Raw genomic sequence first — 16336 nt, forward strand, 5'->3', positions numbered from 1 at the left:
ACAATGGGATGGCCTTGTGCTTTTTTTTCGGTAATATCTCAAGTCTGACTTTTAAGGCTAATAGAGAAAAAGATGGGGATTCACATATGTTTGAATGACAAAGCCAAAGACTTTGGCTTAAGACTTTTACCCCTGTGTTTAAAGGAGAGTACAGAAAACTAAGTGGTAAAGAAACATCTCAAATTACATGTTGCATTTTAGATAGGAACGTTTTCCTTTAAAGCCATGTAACTGGAAACATTTCTGGAGAGGGCAATCTCAAAACACTGTCTTACAGCATTGTGCCACGAATAAACACTCTGCTTTTCAAAATGACTCAAAAATATTAGGGATAACCACCCCCGTGACTACTGAATAAGAGGTAAAATGATTAACTAATGATTGCAGATTACTCAAGACTTAGCTAAATTAAAAAGAAACAAAAACTTTTAACAATGGCAGTATGGTAAGCAAGAAGATTTCCACATATCAGATTATGGTTTTAATATGTCTTAACGCTTCACGATTTCCACACTTTTTCAAGTATTTTGGTGAGGGCAGGGGTCAAATCTAGCACATTTCACTAGTGACTACAGTAAAGAAAAATATAAATCCACTGCGAAGCAATGTTTCTTTTAATCTAAATCAATTCAAATCTACATGAGCTTTAATATTGCAAGAAAATCCAGTCCATTTGTGAAAATTAGTTGTACAATCAAGTTCTACCCAAGAAAATGTTGACTAAGCCAAAGAAGTTGAGATAAAACATTTGCCAAAGGAAAGAATGTGACGAAAATTACTATATAGTGATCTAAGACCACGTAATATTTCTTTAATAATAGTTTTAGTCTCATGTTATACCAATTTGCATCAGGGTTGAATGTTGGAAAAGGAAACAGTTTCTAAATTGGTGGCATACATTTCTTTAAGGTTTTTATATGTAAGTCCATTTAAAAATATACAGACCACTGGATGAAAATGAAGGCAACAGGAAACTAACTTTTTACAACCAAAATAGCAGCATGTGAAAAATAATTTAGAGTTTTGCAAAAGGCATGTTGCAGATCTGCATTCTGTTACCTAAGATTATGTCAATTCACCATTCCGAGTCTTTTTAAAGTATGAGATTAATAATCATTTTCAGTGTATATGTAAATTCAGCGTTTTATCACGAGTGTTTCTTCAACACTATCTTTTGAAAACAGGCCATTTAAAGAGACAGTTTATTCTAAAAGTTCCATGAGATTGGCTACACATGAAATATGCTCTCAGTGCATAAAAATCGCAGTGCATAGCAGAAAAGGATTTGGGGGCGGGTCAAGGAGAATCTGACAAAATTCACCTTGTGGCTGTTTTGCACATGATTGATAGAAGACAATGCACACTTCTAAAACCTCTAGACTTTCCTCCTTAAGGAACCAAAAATAAACTCAACACACTTTTCTGACACGTCCTCACCCCTGAGCTAAGTGATTACTGTTTTCACCTAAAACTGAAACAGTCATGGCAGCACAAGATTTTGATAGCAATGAAAGTTTCCAAACCATATTTCAGTCTCTGGAACCCCAAGTGCAAGATGCGGGGTTCTCGTAATCTTTCAGTGATGCTTCTGTTGATGATCTTTCATTTTGTTTGACAGAAGCAGCTTGGGAGACGTCGCCAATGGTGGTGCTCCATCGGTAAATTGCAGGTCCAGCACCCGGGACCTTAAAAACAAAAAGCTCCATTTTCTGAGCCCCTTGTTCAATGTTTAATTGCATCAGTGAATGAATAGTCCATCTACATCTGGTTGTCCATAAAGCGAAACCCACCATTTGAGTGCCCGATCGTAGTGTGTTTCGCCATGGGAGCCAAAGCTCGAGTTTAAAAGGTAACAATCATCAGAACCGACCCGAACCAGGAAAGAATCATCTGGCACATTCACTAGATCCCCTTCTGCTTCCCAGCATGAGATTGGCCCCCAGCGTCATCCTTATTAAACAAGTTTTTTTTTCAGTTCCTCTGTAAGGCTGGTCACAACCCCCAGACCACTACTTTCCATTGAGTCATAAAGTCTTGCCACTCCAGCAGCCGCTCAGGATCAGAATGTAAACGAGGAGAGAGTTTCAGCCACGTGGCATCCGTGCTGGTGAGCCCGCGGAAGCCCCTTCGGATTCGAATATTCTGCGTTGGAGATGGCAATGGCGAGCGTGCAGGGACATCATCGTGACTCAGCGTTGGGCTCTGCAATGTGACGCCTGTGGTGCCCCGGGACAGGCCATTCATTGACCCAGAAAGATCGCTGGGGTAATAGCTAGGTCCCGGTCTACCAGATTACTGTTTGGGGAGAGAGAGTTCTCTGCCACTGGAGAACGAACCGGAGAAAGCGCCACGGCAGAAGCCGTCCAGAGCCGAGCGGGGCGACTCTCCCCGCGACACACCCCTCGCCTGGGCCCCAGAGCCCGCAAGGCGGTCTGCGGACGTGCGGGGACCGCCGCCCACGTTCACTGAGCTGAAGACACAGGTCCCCACCCCGAGACGCTCCACACGAGGTCCCAGGCTGGAGACGGCGACAGCCCTTTCCAACGTCATTCCGGGCTGGGCTCGCATTGGAAGAACGAACCAAGCCTTCGACTCTCGCCTCCTCCATTTTGAGGCGCGTCTCCCCAGGTTGCAGGTCAAGAGGCCGAGGGGTTGGGCGCATGTGCTGGCTGCGACAGAAGCGGCCCTTGCCGGGCTGCGGGCTGCGCCGTCTCTGAGGCCGAGGCGCGGCGGGAGAGGAAGGCTGTCACCCCCCGGCAGGGCGCGCGGAGGCTGTGTCCCCGGCCTTCCTGCTTTTGTTCTGCAGAAGCCGCCTTTGAAATGCCCCGTTAGACTCTCACCCTTTGATGTATTATTGCACCCTTTTTCATCTCGACTGTTGATGTCACAGCTGCCCTGCCTCCCCCGGAGCCGCTACCAAATAAGGAGTCGAGGCTCCCAAACTCACAGGCGGGTGACGGGTGTCGGGACTGCCATGAAATCCCTTTCTTTTCTACTTTTCTCCAGGCTCGAAGGTGTCTGGAGGTTTGAAGACTGGTCGCCTTCGTTATGGCTGCTCTCCCCGCCAGGGCGCTCGGGCTCCCGGGGACGGTAGCCGCGGACATCCGCGGAGCCCGCGCTGCTGCACGCACGCGTTCTCCCAGCGTCGTTTAACCTTCGGAGCCATTTTCCACCGGCAGCGGCGGCGGCGGCGGCGGCCAGAGCGTGTCTCCGCTCGCTCGCTCGCCCAGCGCGCAGCGACTCTTGCCAAGTGTCTGCTGTTTTCATCGCTAAATTTGCGATACATTGTTGTACAGTAACAGCAAACGAATACACCACTGATGGTGTTGGCAGGGTGACAAAGTTTGGGATCGGCGTTGTAGAAGCGACTGATTTCTTGCAGATGATTCTGAATTTGGAATTGCTGCAGTAAAAGGGGGGGACACTCCCCCCGCCTCTAGAAATCAGCGTTAAAGAGAACACACAAAAGCATCTCCTTCGATGCCCAGGCGAGGCCTTCTTCCTCACCCTCCTCTAGCCTGAAGTCACTCCTCCCTCTCCAGATATTTATAGACAATAATGAATTTCATCACATAAACAATACTCTTCTGTTTTATGCTCCAGTGCCTTTCTGTCTGTACCTAATTGGGTCTCAAGTTTCTTGAGGGCAAAGGTCCCCTTGATTTTTCTGGCGCCCACAGTCCCTTGCATGGAGAGATGGAAGGGTTACTTGACCCGCCAAAGAACAGCGTTTGTCGCATGAGTAACTCCTGCAAACTAAACGCTGCACGTGCTAATCCCGCACGGTACCTGGACTGGGGTGGGGGGCGGGTCTTAAGACTCCGACAGGGACTTTTCCTTATTAAACCGCTGTCAGCCTCATCATCCAGGTTTTTACGGCAGCAAAATGTACCATAACGTCCCCTGATTCTTCCCTCGGGATTAAGGACCACAAGGTGAGACCAAGGTATCCATGTGCCAAATCGCCTGCCTGACTGGAAGCCTGACCTGGCGTTTTCCAACAAAAAGAGTTCTACCAAACCAGCTAGCACCGGGTGATCAGTAAGGCCTAAGCAGCTGCCAGTGGCAACCGATAAAGTCCGTTCTACGAGCTGCAAAGCTGAGTTTATTCACTACAGATGGGGGCACATGTGCGGGGGCGGAGGGATGCAGGTTTTACCAGTTAAATCAAATTAAGAGAAGAGGTTGGGCGATTTGCATGGGAGTTTGTGAGGTGCACGTGATGGAAGAAATGATGAGCATTACGAATTTTCTCAGGGTGCGTCTCCGTAATTAACAGTTCACGAACTGTCTCAAAGAAACGGAAGCAGAAATTAAGGACTTGGGTTTTTTGTTAAGGCGGACAAATGGCTAAGGTAGTAGAAACTTTTTGGAGAAAATCACTTGACTTGTTTTTTTTTTTAGATCAAGGGCTTTTTGAAATAAAAAAGACTCTGAGAGATCTCACTTGTTGCTTCCATTGGTTTATGATAATTTCTCACCGATGTGGCGAGCTACGGTAAACCTTTTCGGAACAAGAGATGAGGGATAAATTAATACCGACGTACAAAATGCACGGCGGACTCGAAACTACAGAAGGATCAGAAAAGCTGATTTATTCAAGGAAGTGGAGGCGATTCAGACTCAACCTAGAGGTGTGGTTTATACAGACGGGCTGCGAGTGAATTCATCTCGCCGTTGCACCGCCTTGAGTAAATGAAATCACCGATCGTGACGACTCGCAAAGCTATTTGATGGAAGTGAAGTCATAAGTCAGAAAAAAAGTCATGCATTTAGACGAATTTGAATCGCCTTTCACATTTTTTACGGCTGCCTTTGAAGTGCAAATTCCCAGCCTGTCCTTGAGTTAAAAAGCGTTTGCGCTAATACCGAGGGCCGAACTATGTGAATACCTAAAATGCTTTTCAAGTTTCGGGCTTTGTGGCCAAAATCTGAAATGTTTGGGCTCGTTTGGCCCTGTCAAAGGATCGGTCTTTTTCATCTGAGTGCTTAAATCGATGCCTGGAGTTGGAATTAGGCGTGCAAGTTAGAACGTTCTCCGCCATCGTTTCGAACAGTTTAGTCTTTGAAATACAACCATTTCAAAGTGACTTCCTGAGAACCCATCAGCGTTGTAACCACTGGTTTTCATACGAATACAGTTGCTGAAACTTTTGTTGACGCTTTCGTGTTTATGCTAACAGTTACATTCTCGGCGAAGACCCCAGCACTTGGACAAAAAATGTATCCGTCTAATGTATACCTTCCTTCCTGACCCCCCGCCTCGCTCTTAACAAAAGTTAGATCCTGTCACCCCAGACAGTGCCCTGACCGTGAGCTGGGTTGACAGGGTGAGTCGCATGCGCTCTTGCCACAATCATGTTTGTCGCAATGGGCCCGCGCGGAAGGTTACCCAAAGCTGGTGACTTTGATTAGAGTCATTTTGCGGTGGCGTCGCTTCCGCGCTCCTTCCGCGCTGGTACTCGATTGTAACAGAAAGTAGTTCCGGCCCGTGTTGTTTCGGCCGAGGAGCCGCCGCCGCCATTTCAAGACCGTGAGAGGTATCTGGCTAACCAGAGTTCCTAAGACTCGAAGCCTGTACCTGCTGTCGCCACTCGAAAGTGCCAAAGCACTGGTACGGCTGCTGCCTTTCACTACTACCTCCAGAAACACTCTTGCCAGTAGTGGCGGCAGCGGGACCCAATCACCCCCTTCTCGCCCTCCCTCAAGAAGCTCCAGATGGCGTCTTCCGTGGGCAACGTGGCCGACAGCACAGGTACCGGTGTCTGTTCTACGTTGGTAGATGCCCCGTTGGGGTCTTGCGCCGTCCCTGCCTCTCAGCGCTCCCTTCCTCCCCTCCAGCCATCCCCATGACATCAGTGGCACTGCTGAGCCTTTCGCCGTCTACCGGCATCTCATGGGCTTCTCTACCGGCGTCCACTCCGCAATCGTTTCCTCTTCCTTGGCTCCCTTTCTTGCTTTTGAGTCCCAGTGATGTCCTAGTGATCCCCTGCCTCGGGACGCTTCTGCCACACGTGCGCGCTTGCTGTCGCGCAGTGGGCTGCGCTGGCATCCCTGCCCTTCGCTTGCCTTCGCTCCCGTTTTGTCCCCGAATGCAGCTGGCCACCCCTCTGCGGCCGCCCCCCGGCCCTTTCCCCTCGGCCCGACGTGGTCCTCTGCTGGCCCGGGGCACAGTGCCATTCCGATGTGATCACACCCTCACTTTGCGCCACCCGGGGATGAGCAGACGCTCCCCGGCGTGCTCCAAGTCACCTCTGCCCGAGGACGGCGAGCCGCACCCCGCTGGCCAGCACCCGCCCGGTGCCCGTGCGCTGGAGCCGCGGCCCTCGTGGGCGATCGGAAATTTCCAGGGGGCCCTTTTGCCCTCGCGGATCCCCCGGCCCGGGGCTCACCCGCCCCTCCCGCTGGGAACCACACCCTGCCCCTCGCTGCCAGCCGCGCGCTCCGCGTCCTCCGCTCGCGGACCAGCGCCGGCGCTGACCACCCCGCCGGCCCGATGCCCGCTTTGTGCGACCTGCCCCCGTGCTCCGCCGCCGCCGCCGCCGGGGCCCCCATCCGCATCCCCATCCCTGGGCTCAGTATCTCTTTATCCATAGGGCGTGTTTTTTTTAAGTTTCCATCCCCGCTTGAAGAGTTTGTAAAGCAACTGGAGTGTGGCTGCACAAGTTCAAGGCGGTTGCCCTTTTCGGCAGTTCAGTCGACAGCATTTGATGCTAAAAATAAGAGAACGACCAAATTATAGGGGCGTCCTTCAGCTGCCTTTCCCTATCGAAGCTTCTGGCGCGGGGGGCATTGGGCCGCCGCTCTAAGGGTTCCCGAGAGGTTTTTTTTCGGTCGCTGTTTCTCCGCGGAGACCTGTCAGGCGTTTTACTGTCTGGACATTGTGCAATAAGCGAATCTTCAGTCATATCTTATCGACCACTGCATTCGAGGGACTAGCAATTAGCGCTCCCCTCCCTCCCTCGGCGTTTTTAAAGATTGAAGCTTTGCGCTAGCTTTCCCTTTTGTATGTCTTCTTGTTTATTTGAGGAAGTTGGCATTTCAAGTGTTAAAATAGATAAGTGGCTTTGGAAAGTTGATAAAGTAATGTGCTTAAAATAAGGACTTAGGAAGTTCTAGAGACTTTTCTAAAACGGAATTTCTAGTTTCTTTGAGACAGATAACCTCTCCCAGATTTGGATACAAGTGTTTCTGCCCCTGTTAGTGGTCAGCTGTGCCTTCTGTTCAGGAAATTTACTTTGCTTTCCCCAGTATGCAGGTCATTTGCCAGCTCTAAGGAAGCTCGCTCAAATTTGCGCTGGTTACTGTGACCTTGGTAGAATTTAAATCATTTGCACGTGGTTTCCAGTAATGTATCATTGCTTAAGTTAAAGTATTACTCTTGAGACTCGGCCAGTTTGTGTTTTTCCCCTCGGTGGGCTTTAGCCATCCCCTTTATCTTTATGTATGTGAATTAAGTCACTTAGACACAGCAAAGTGCTTTCATTTATTATTCCTTGTTTCGCTTTATCAAACGGTTTTAGATTTTAGCATTTTCCCATCCTTTTGAAAAATCATCAGTCATAGGTAGTAACTGCTTGGTTTATTTGAGTCCTTTGCTGTGGCTTAATCCTTTAGTCTCTGTCAGCTCTTTGGAAAATGCTGGTGTTCAACCAGCGTAGGTGGGATTTACCCAATTTGGTCTCATTGCGAGTTTTAGATGGTAGAGGAGCAATATAACCTTGGGTGTTTGTTTAAAATGTTTGCTGACCCCTTTAAACATATTGGCCCTTGACAGATGAATTCGTCTTGTTTATCAGCCACTTTAAAAATAGCACCTTGACTCTGAGTTCTTTTCCCTTAGGCTTATTACTTAGCTTTGTCCTTAATGAAAACAAATTACTCTGTGTGAAATACAAAAACATCAGCATAATTTTAAGAGTTGCAAACCACATCTGGTTTCCCTGCCCAAGTCAAGAGACATTGTTACCAGTATGTCCACAAATCCAACCAAAAGCATGGGGCAAGTTCTTAGTTTCCCATTGGGTTATTCTGACGTTATTAAACCTTTGTGACCATGCAGATCACGTTTTATATTTTGTCTCCGTATGGTAATTATAAAGGAACAATCGTTAAAATCTCTGATTTATCATTTAAAAATAAATGGTATTCGTGCTTGTAAAATGTTATCTTTTTTAGAAGCAAATATTTCTACCTAGGTCTGGGAAAGGCAAGGCAGTGGGTGAATTCTAAAAATGCCAATTCTGCACCTGGTGTTAACTTGGGGGTATAAAAAACGTGCAGAACACTCTAGTGCTTTACATAGTTTCAAGCGTTTTCATCTTTAAGTTGAATAGACCATATTTTTACATTTTTTTGTTTGCATTTCTAACTTTTTGTTTTCCCCCCCCTCCTTCCCTCAAATGTTTTGATGATTCTCCAGAACCAACGAAACGTATGCTTTCCTTCCAAGGGTTAGCTGAGTTGGCACATCGAGAATATCAGGCAGGAGATTTTGAGGCAGCTGAGAGACACTGCATGCAGCTCTGGAGACAAGAGCCAGACAATACTGGTGTGCTTTTATTACTGTCATCTATACACTTCCAGTGTCGAAGGCTGGACAGGTAGGAGATGTGGGATACCTACTGGTGACTGCTGCCTCTGGGTGCTGAGCTTGAAAAATGACACTTAAATATTTGAACTTGAAAACTTCCAGTCCTGGGTTTCAACTGAGCCACCAACACACACCTGCTCTCTGGTCCACTTGTGATATGCTCAGCTGCCAGTTCTCCCTTCTTTGGTGGTGGCAGTTATATTATCAGTATGACTGGGAACCTTTTCTAGATTTTTCCACCTTCGTCCGCTGCTTTCTTAGTACGCATCTGAGCATCCAGTCTCACCTTTGTAAGATGTGATATCTCGAGGGATGGAATACTCAGAAATGGCAGTGTATGTGCTGTGGTACGAGGTGCAAGTTGCAAAGGCCATCACTAAGTCGTTATGGCATGCCGCTTCCGGCTACTCAGTCGAAATCACCCCAAGGGAAGAATCTGTGTTCTTATCCTTTTTAATAACTCGTCTTTCTGACTGACTTACACATTTAAATATGTGTGTCATTAAGTCTTAACAAACGCAAAATGAGACTCGCAGCACATGGCATTTTCATTCTTGGTCTTACTGGTCATGATTTTTTTTTACCATGTGGCAGTTTGGTAATGAGAGTCTAGTAAGAATTTTGTCCTACAAGGAACAAGAGCGTTTCAGTTGGATGGAAATCTGGGATATCCCCACTTTTGAAAACCTTTGATTTCCAAAGTTTTCCCTGTGCGCTGGTTAAAAGGTGATTCGATCCTTGCATAACTAATGATAGCGCAGGCCTTCAGAAACAGTTGCATAGGGGCCATACCTTCTTCCTCTGCCACGCCACACCCATCCTTCAACGCTTTTCGCCTTTTCCAGATCTGCTCACTTTAGCACTCTGGCAATTAAGCAGAATCCCCTTCTGGCAGAAGCCTATTCGAATTTGGGGAATGTGTACAAGGAAAGAGGACAGTTGCAGGAGGCCATTGAGCACTACCGGCATGCGCTGCGTCTCAAACCGGATTTCATCGATGGTTACATTAACCTGGCCGCTGCGTTGGTAGCCGCAGGTGACATGGAAGGGGCAGTACAAGCTTACGTCTCTGCTCTTCAGTACAATCCTGTGAGTAAAATTTTAATGGTTGTTATTTTCCCTTCACAAAAGCCTGGAAAGACATTGTTACTTCAGACGCTCGAGTAGATTTTTGCATGGAACGAAGTCTGGAGTTTAGAAATGTCTGTCTGCTTAAAATGGGGAAATTGCTTTGACTGGGGCTCTGTCATGTTTTAAACATTTTCTTTAAATTTTGTTTTTATCTAGCAAATTATATTAGAAAACAATGAAGTGATCCTTATTGCAAGAAACTATGTCTGCTTTATAATGCCTGTAAAAGCATGGAACACACGATTGTTTCTCTTGATTACATTTGGATAAATTCTGATAGGTGTTTGCAAACAGTTCATTGGTTTTCAAGGAAAAGGGGATAAAAGGCCTTTAATCTGTAATATAAAATAGTTAAAACAAGATGCCAGTATATGGATCAGTGATGGGAAAACTAGGATGCAAAATTCGATCCTTTGTATCCTGTTCTCGTTTCTTTACGCATAATTAGAAGTGTTAGAGTTGAGGCGATAGTATCCACACCAGGCTTTTGATTACTACTTAAATTATTGTTTTGATTAGTTCTTAAGCACATTTAAATTGCTGATGTTTTCTAGGGGAATAAGTGAGGCCCAGCTGGCAGACAGAAAGTTTACACTGTGTTAGGGTCTCTGAAAGACACACAAAAAGAATAAGACTTGCCCTCAGAGCTTTTGATGTAGTTAGGGAAAGAAGATAGGGATAAATTTAAGAGGTAAGTGATAAAGAGACGGATCGAAGGCATCCAGAAGAGAATTTGAGAATGCATTTTCAAGCTTATGCTGTCAACGTTTAGCTTTGCAACACCCCTGGAAGTGGTTAATAAGGAACCGTCGCAGCTGCCATTTATCGAGTTTACTCTGCTCACTGTGCCAGTTGCTTCAGACGTCAGACGCTGGTCTTAATGCTCACAATGATCGTTCAAAATAGGTGGTATTTTCCATTTTACCAAGTAAAAAAAAAGACTCGGGGGTTATGTAATTTTCTTGGGATCTCAGAGCTAGTAATGCCAAAGGGAACTGTAAAAACCTGAGCCTGGGTATCTTGAAAGCAAACATTGAAGGGAGAAAAAAAGATGAAAAGGGGGTGATGACGTGCCGGGGCGCCCACCCCGAAGGCAGAGCGCTTGAGCACAGCTTGGAAACCGTAGCTGATGTCCCGCTCGCCCTTCGTCCCTGTTCTACAGCTCAGGAGACTGGAGCTTAGTTGAGCAGTTAATCCTGACAGTTTAAAATTAAAAATTGGTCTATGCATTGTTGTTTGTATGGATACAGTGTCAAGTCTCCCAGTTACTTCTTGGAGGCAGCCAATGAAACCACTTATGTAGCCTTTCGGAGCTACTCGATGCCCGTGTGTGTAAATTCGAGTGACATTTTGTAATTTTCCTCATGGTACTACTATCTGGCTAGTTCCCCATCGAAGGTTTTAGAGAACCTTCTCGGATGCGCAGCCTCTGGGGCTTGGACCCTGTCCTTGCTAAGGCTCAGGGGTCGCTTGTGCACCCCGTAAGTTCTTTCCCTTTATTAATCAGGGCTGGTTTCACCACCCTTCCCTTCTCGACCGAGTGTGAGCTCGCGTGTGCCCTCTTACACAGCTGTGGCCCTAACATCTTGAACTCTGATCCCCTTGGCTCAGGTTTCCAGTTGCCTACATGCGTAGCAGAGCAGTCTCTGCTGCTCACAGCATACCAAGCCGTAGGAGTGTCGTGAGAAGAGAAAACTGAACTGGGAGAGGAACCATGCTTTTCAATATGTAAGCTGTTCACAGGAAGCTTATCGTTCTGCCCTACCAGAGAAGTGAGAGAGTTCGAAAATGAATCATGGGACTGCCCTTCGAAGGCACTCAACAGCTATGCAGTCCCATCTGGTTCTGTTTCTGCTAGTAGAAGGTGCTGCTTTATTTTCTCTGTTTTTACCAGCAAGAATGAAAAAAGAGATTTGCACACTGCCTTGATTTCCCCTAAATACACCGCAGTGATCATGCATTATTTCAGGGGAGCTAGTCTTAACGAGATTTACGCTTACTGTCCAATGCCTTTGTCAGTTCAGTACTGGCAGAATCTTCTTAAATTGTGCCCTTGTTGGCCTGACTCGGACGTATTTGGCATTCTCTGAAAAATATTTAAAGAAACCCAGATTATTTTGGTTTTGCAGCAGTGAAAAAGTGAAACGTTGCGGTAGTTTTCTTGGTAACCTGTTTTCAGCAGTGTTTACCTTTTTAGGTTAATGGTGTGTCACTTTAGAAGTTACTTTGTGACTTGATTATAGAAATGACTTTAAAGAGAGAGAGAGCCGTTTTGTATTTTTCCATTCCCAGTTGTCTTTTGCAATGTTGAATGATTTAATAATGTTACTAAAATTTTAGTCCTTTGTATTTGGAGGTGCCGTTGTAGCTGGCCATCTTCCACGTGACGGCTCACGAGGGTCGCCCATACTCAGCCATCCCTTTTATGAATTATGTGTAAAATTGCCTTCTGTGAAACGGCTGTAATGCTGAGCTGCTCTAAGGAGCTGTTTCTATTGGTTGTCGAATCACTGCTCCTGCTTTGACAGTGGATGAGTAGCACTGAGAGCTGCTGGCAGCGTGGCCGTAACATGTCATCGTCACGTTGTTACTGTCACAGGCCTCGTTCGTATAGCTACACTGTAGAAAGCCCTACACTCCTATTCCGCTCTGCTGTTTAAGTTTGCCGTGCAGATGTCACATTTAAATGTTGGAGTGCTTATCGCGCGCACAGCGCTTTGTTAGGAATTGGGGAGATGGGTTGGGAACAAGTCGCGGATTATAATATGAGATAGGACCTGACCCATCAAAGATAAAGGTGGAAGCGCCTTGGATGATTATTGTTGGAGAGTATTAATCAGGAGATTTTCTTGAGTGGGTGCTTAGAACCTAAGCATTCTGGAGGAAGGTAAATAGCATGTAGACTTCCTTGGCTGAAGTGCTTGAGTCAAGTAGTGACAAGAAGTGAGTGTAGTAGAGCGGAGTCAATGGGAAGATTTAGAAAGAATGGAGCGGCTGAGGAGTTTGAATTGAATTTGAGAGGCAGTTGAAAACTAGGTTTTTATCAACCTGGTTTGACGTCATGTGTACGTGTGCATGTATGGGGGGGGGGGCTCTAGGAGGATGTGCAGGAAATGGACGCTATCTTAGGAGGGGCGCTTGTACAGAAATTCTTACTCATTTCTGTCTCCTTACTTTTGTTCATACTCTTTTTCCGTGGTCTACAATGCTGTCCTCCTTTGTCTGTTAAAGTCCTACTCGTGCTGGCTGTGGCAGCACATACACTGAAATGGTAACGGTACAGAGATGATTAGCATGGCCCCTGCACAAGGATGACACGCAAATTCGTGAAGCGGTCAGAGAACAAACTGACGGTCGCCAGATGGGAGGGGGGTGGGGAGCCGGGTGAAAAAGGGGAAGGGATTAAGAAGTACAAATTGGCAGTTACAAAATAGGCACGGGGAGGTGGAGTACAGCATATGGAATGTAGTCAGTAACATTGTAATAACTGTGTTGTGGCAGGTGGTTACTAGACTCATGGGGGGGATCAAGATTCATGGGGGGGATCACTTCGTAAATTATATAAATGTCTAACCACTATGCTATACACCTGAAACTAATATAAAATAATACCAAACGTCAGCTGTAATTGAGGAAAAAAAAATCCTACTCATCCTTTATGGCCCAGCTTAAATTTCTTTCTTGAGTTAATGAACCTCTCTCAAATTCTTTACCACTGTGTGGCATTTAATATGTATGTACCTTGTCTTTCCACGTACACTGTAATCCCCTCTTGGTTATGGGCTCTATGAATTTCTCTCCTCTGCAGTCCCAGGCATCTTCCTGAGTTGAATAAAGGTTTCCGTAAAAGGGAATGGATAGGATGGGCTGCGTGTGAGGAGTGCGATTCCCTTAGCAGACGTGGTTTTGTTTTGACAAATAAAGCAGAGCAAATATCTGTCTTAGGTTTTGAACTTTTGGGAGAATAGAGGTATCCTTGAATTTTCTAGAAATTAGCTGTTCATGCATAAAGGTTTGGAACCCCAGGCGGGAGAATTGGATTTCACTGTTACATTTAAAATAAGATATGTTTTACCTTATTCTAAAACTGCTTGTTGGATATCTTATAGTGATCTGGAAAATTATCTATTTTTAACTGCTGTCATTGTGTTAACTTGATTTAGTATGCTGTATTATGGATCTAGATGCTATAACTAAATATAGATAACCTGTCATGATTTGGATGGCATTTATCCGAGAGTTTATAGAAACTAGAGGGTAAAATTATGCAATAGTCGGCTATGATGGATAGCCTATTAGGGTCATTGTTGGAGAATTATTACAAGCCTTCTGATTATCATGGCTCAGAAAAGATAGGAATTGGTAAAAGTCCAAAGCTCTGTATAACCACAGTAATCACGTGTAGTAAGTAGAAGGAGCTCGTAGGAACAGATTGGTTTGTTTAGTCATAGTCTGCCAAAACGGCAAGGGTAACCCTTAAAGTTTGAGGGGGAAAAATCATATAAAGTAGATAGCAAGATTATAGAATTCATTACTTCTGAGAGTATAAATAGGGTTAAAAAGTGCTTAGACTTATTAGAGGAGATAAGTCTACGATAAGATTAATGGTATCTATAAAGTTTTGGGAGGTAGTACTAGCTTTTTGTGCTTGAGGTCACTGGAGACAGCCATTCTTTCCCAAAACTCCAGTCATTGCTTCATAGACAGCCAGATCGGGCCGACCATGGAGTGTTCTGTGGCAACCGGTTCTTTGCCGGCTGACTTTTGGGTCACCCGATGGATGATAACATACAATCCCAAAAGCCGTTTATGAGTAAAATTACCCAATTCTGGAAACCATAGTACAGGTGCATGTCGAAGAATATGTACGATGATACTTCGGCACAGTTGACAAAATTTCCCTTTCTAGGGCTTAACTTAAGGCTCTTCCACGCGGGTAACAGTTTGGAATAAGCCTCCTCCCTATTGCCATTGTCTCTGCTTGTTGACTGATTTGACTGACAAAGGCAAACAAGGACATATAAAAATTTAAGCTCCCTGTCCTGACGACGTGCCTTTCATACTGATGAACGTACTGGTGAGTCAGATGACTAGCAACACAATTGTGCTGCTAATAAAAAGCAGAGTCAACTGCTTTTCATTATTCACCCACTCAACTCTAATGGCACTTAATACTAATGAGTAATCTCGTGGCAGGTGCCAGGACTGGAGCTTTGCTGGGACGGTAATCCTTCTAGCAGTGAGACGAAGTCAGGGTTTCTAAATATGCTAGGCAGTCGAAGGGCAGGTTTGCTGACAGCCAATCATGGCTAGTTCCTTTTTTCCACTATGGAAAATTTTTGGCCCTTGATATGGGAGTGATTCATCAGAACTTTGAACAAAATTGTTGAACAAATATTTGATCCCTTCTTGTTAAAGCACGGTTGGCATTTGGGGAGAGGAGAAGCTAAAGTAAGGCCCATGTTCTTTCGTCTGAACCTGTTGGGATCAAATACTTTTTAAAATTCAGAATTTTTAGGGTTTTAGAAAGATGATGGTACTCTCCTTAAAACTCTCGGTGGGCCTGGAGCAGCACCTTCCAGTAGAAAACACATTTCTACAGCAAAAGGTATGCGTAGTTACACTAAGTGGGATCAATAAATTCTAGAAATCACTGCGTGCCAGTTCAGGTCAGGCTTAGTCATCACATGAGTTTTTGGAACTTTTTGGAATTTGGAATGGAGGATGAGGGATTGCGCTTCTGTAGTTACATTTGTCATGCGGTGTCTTCGGTTGACAGTAAAATGACAGGGAGCTATATGCATAAATAACTATCAGGATACTTTGAGTCGAGAAAGAGTATAATTAATGCCAGTGTCTCTGGATTTCCAGGATTTGTACTGTGTTCGCAGTGACCTGGGGAACCTGCTCAAAGCCCTGGGTCGCTTGGAAGAAGCCAAGGTAGGTGTTTGATAGAACACATTTAAACGTCAGTGTTACGAAAACGTGTACTTTTTGCCAAGTCTTCAACTCTTCATTGAGCTATCTTCACAAAACAGTCCTATGAAACCGAGGAAAGCTGACGGCACGAATCGCCTCAGACTAGAGCAGGGCCAGGCTTTGGCATATCTGTTCTCAATCTGGGGGTAAAGCAAGAACCTGAACATTTTGGAGCCTTTCTGCTGAGCTAGATCATCTTTGTAACAAAGGGCTCCGACATGATCTTATGTGGGAATAAATAACATTCCTTCAAATCTGAGGCTTGCCTGCTGGTGACAAGCAGAGCGCCTGTGATTTGGCTCAAGACTCCTGTAAGATGCAGGTGCCATTGAAAATGCTGCTCTTCTAAGTCCTTTGTGGCTTGTAAGTGGAGAAGAATTTCATCCAAATGTTACCCTGTAATACTGGCATTTAAACTCTTGTTTAACCTTCCTCCCTTCATCTTCCTCACCCCTTTACAGTGGAAGAAAGGCTGTTGAAATGATTGCAAATTAATAATTGGAACATCCTGCCCCCTCTTGTCCCCGCTCCCTCCCCTAGTTCCTTTTTCCTCTTTTTCCAGTCCTAGTTGTCTGCCTTCTTTTCTTCTTCACTTCCTTCTTTTACTCCTCCCCACCCCACCTCCTTTAAAAA

General features: G+C 45.5%; 1 protein-coding gene and 1 non-coding gene across 3 annotated transcripts in view; both read left to right on the top strand.

Moving 5' to 3' along the window:
- Positions 1–5488: 5488 nt before the first annotated feature.
- OGT (O-linked N-acetylglucosamine (GlcNAc) transferase) overlaps positions 5489–16336 on the top strand; it is a 38891-nt gene continuing 28043 nt past the window's right edge. The window contains exons 1-4 of one of the 2 annotated variants that reach the window (XM_016151059.2): positions 5489–5755; positions 8423–8603; positions 9439–9682; positions 15596–15664. In XM_016151059.2, coding sequence (XP_016006545.1) covers positions 5719–5755; positions 8423–8603; positions 9439–9682; positions 15596–15664 — 531 coding nt within the window. In that variant the 5' untranslated portion in view covers positions 5489–5718. The remainder of the gene's footprint in view (positions 5756–8422; positions 8604–9438; positions 9683–15595; positions 15665–16336) is intronic. The other variant, XM_016151069.2, reaches the window with a different exon arrangement.
- Positions 12964–13070, top strand: LOC118608135. The gene has a single exon (XR_004952933.1). It is a non-coding gene; the product is annotated as a U6 spliceosomal RNA (small nuclear RNA).

The sequence above is a fragment of the Rousettus aegyptiacus genome, unplaced genomic scaffold (assembly GCF_014176215.1).
Source record: "Rousettus aegyptiacus isolate mRouAeg1 unplaced genomic scaffold, mRouAeg1.p scaffold_m13_p_9, whole genome shotgun sequence".
Taxonomy (NCBI): domain Eukaryota; kingdom Metazoa; phylum Chordata; class Mammalia; order Chiroptera; family Pteropodidae; genus Rousettus; species Rousettus aegyptiacus.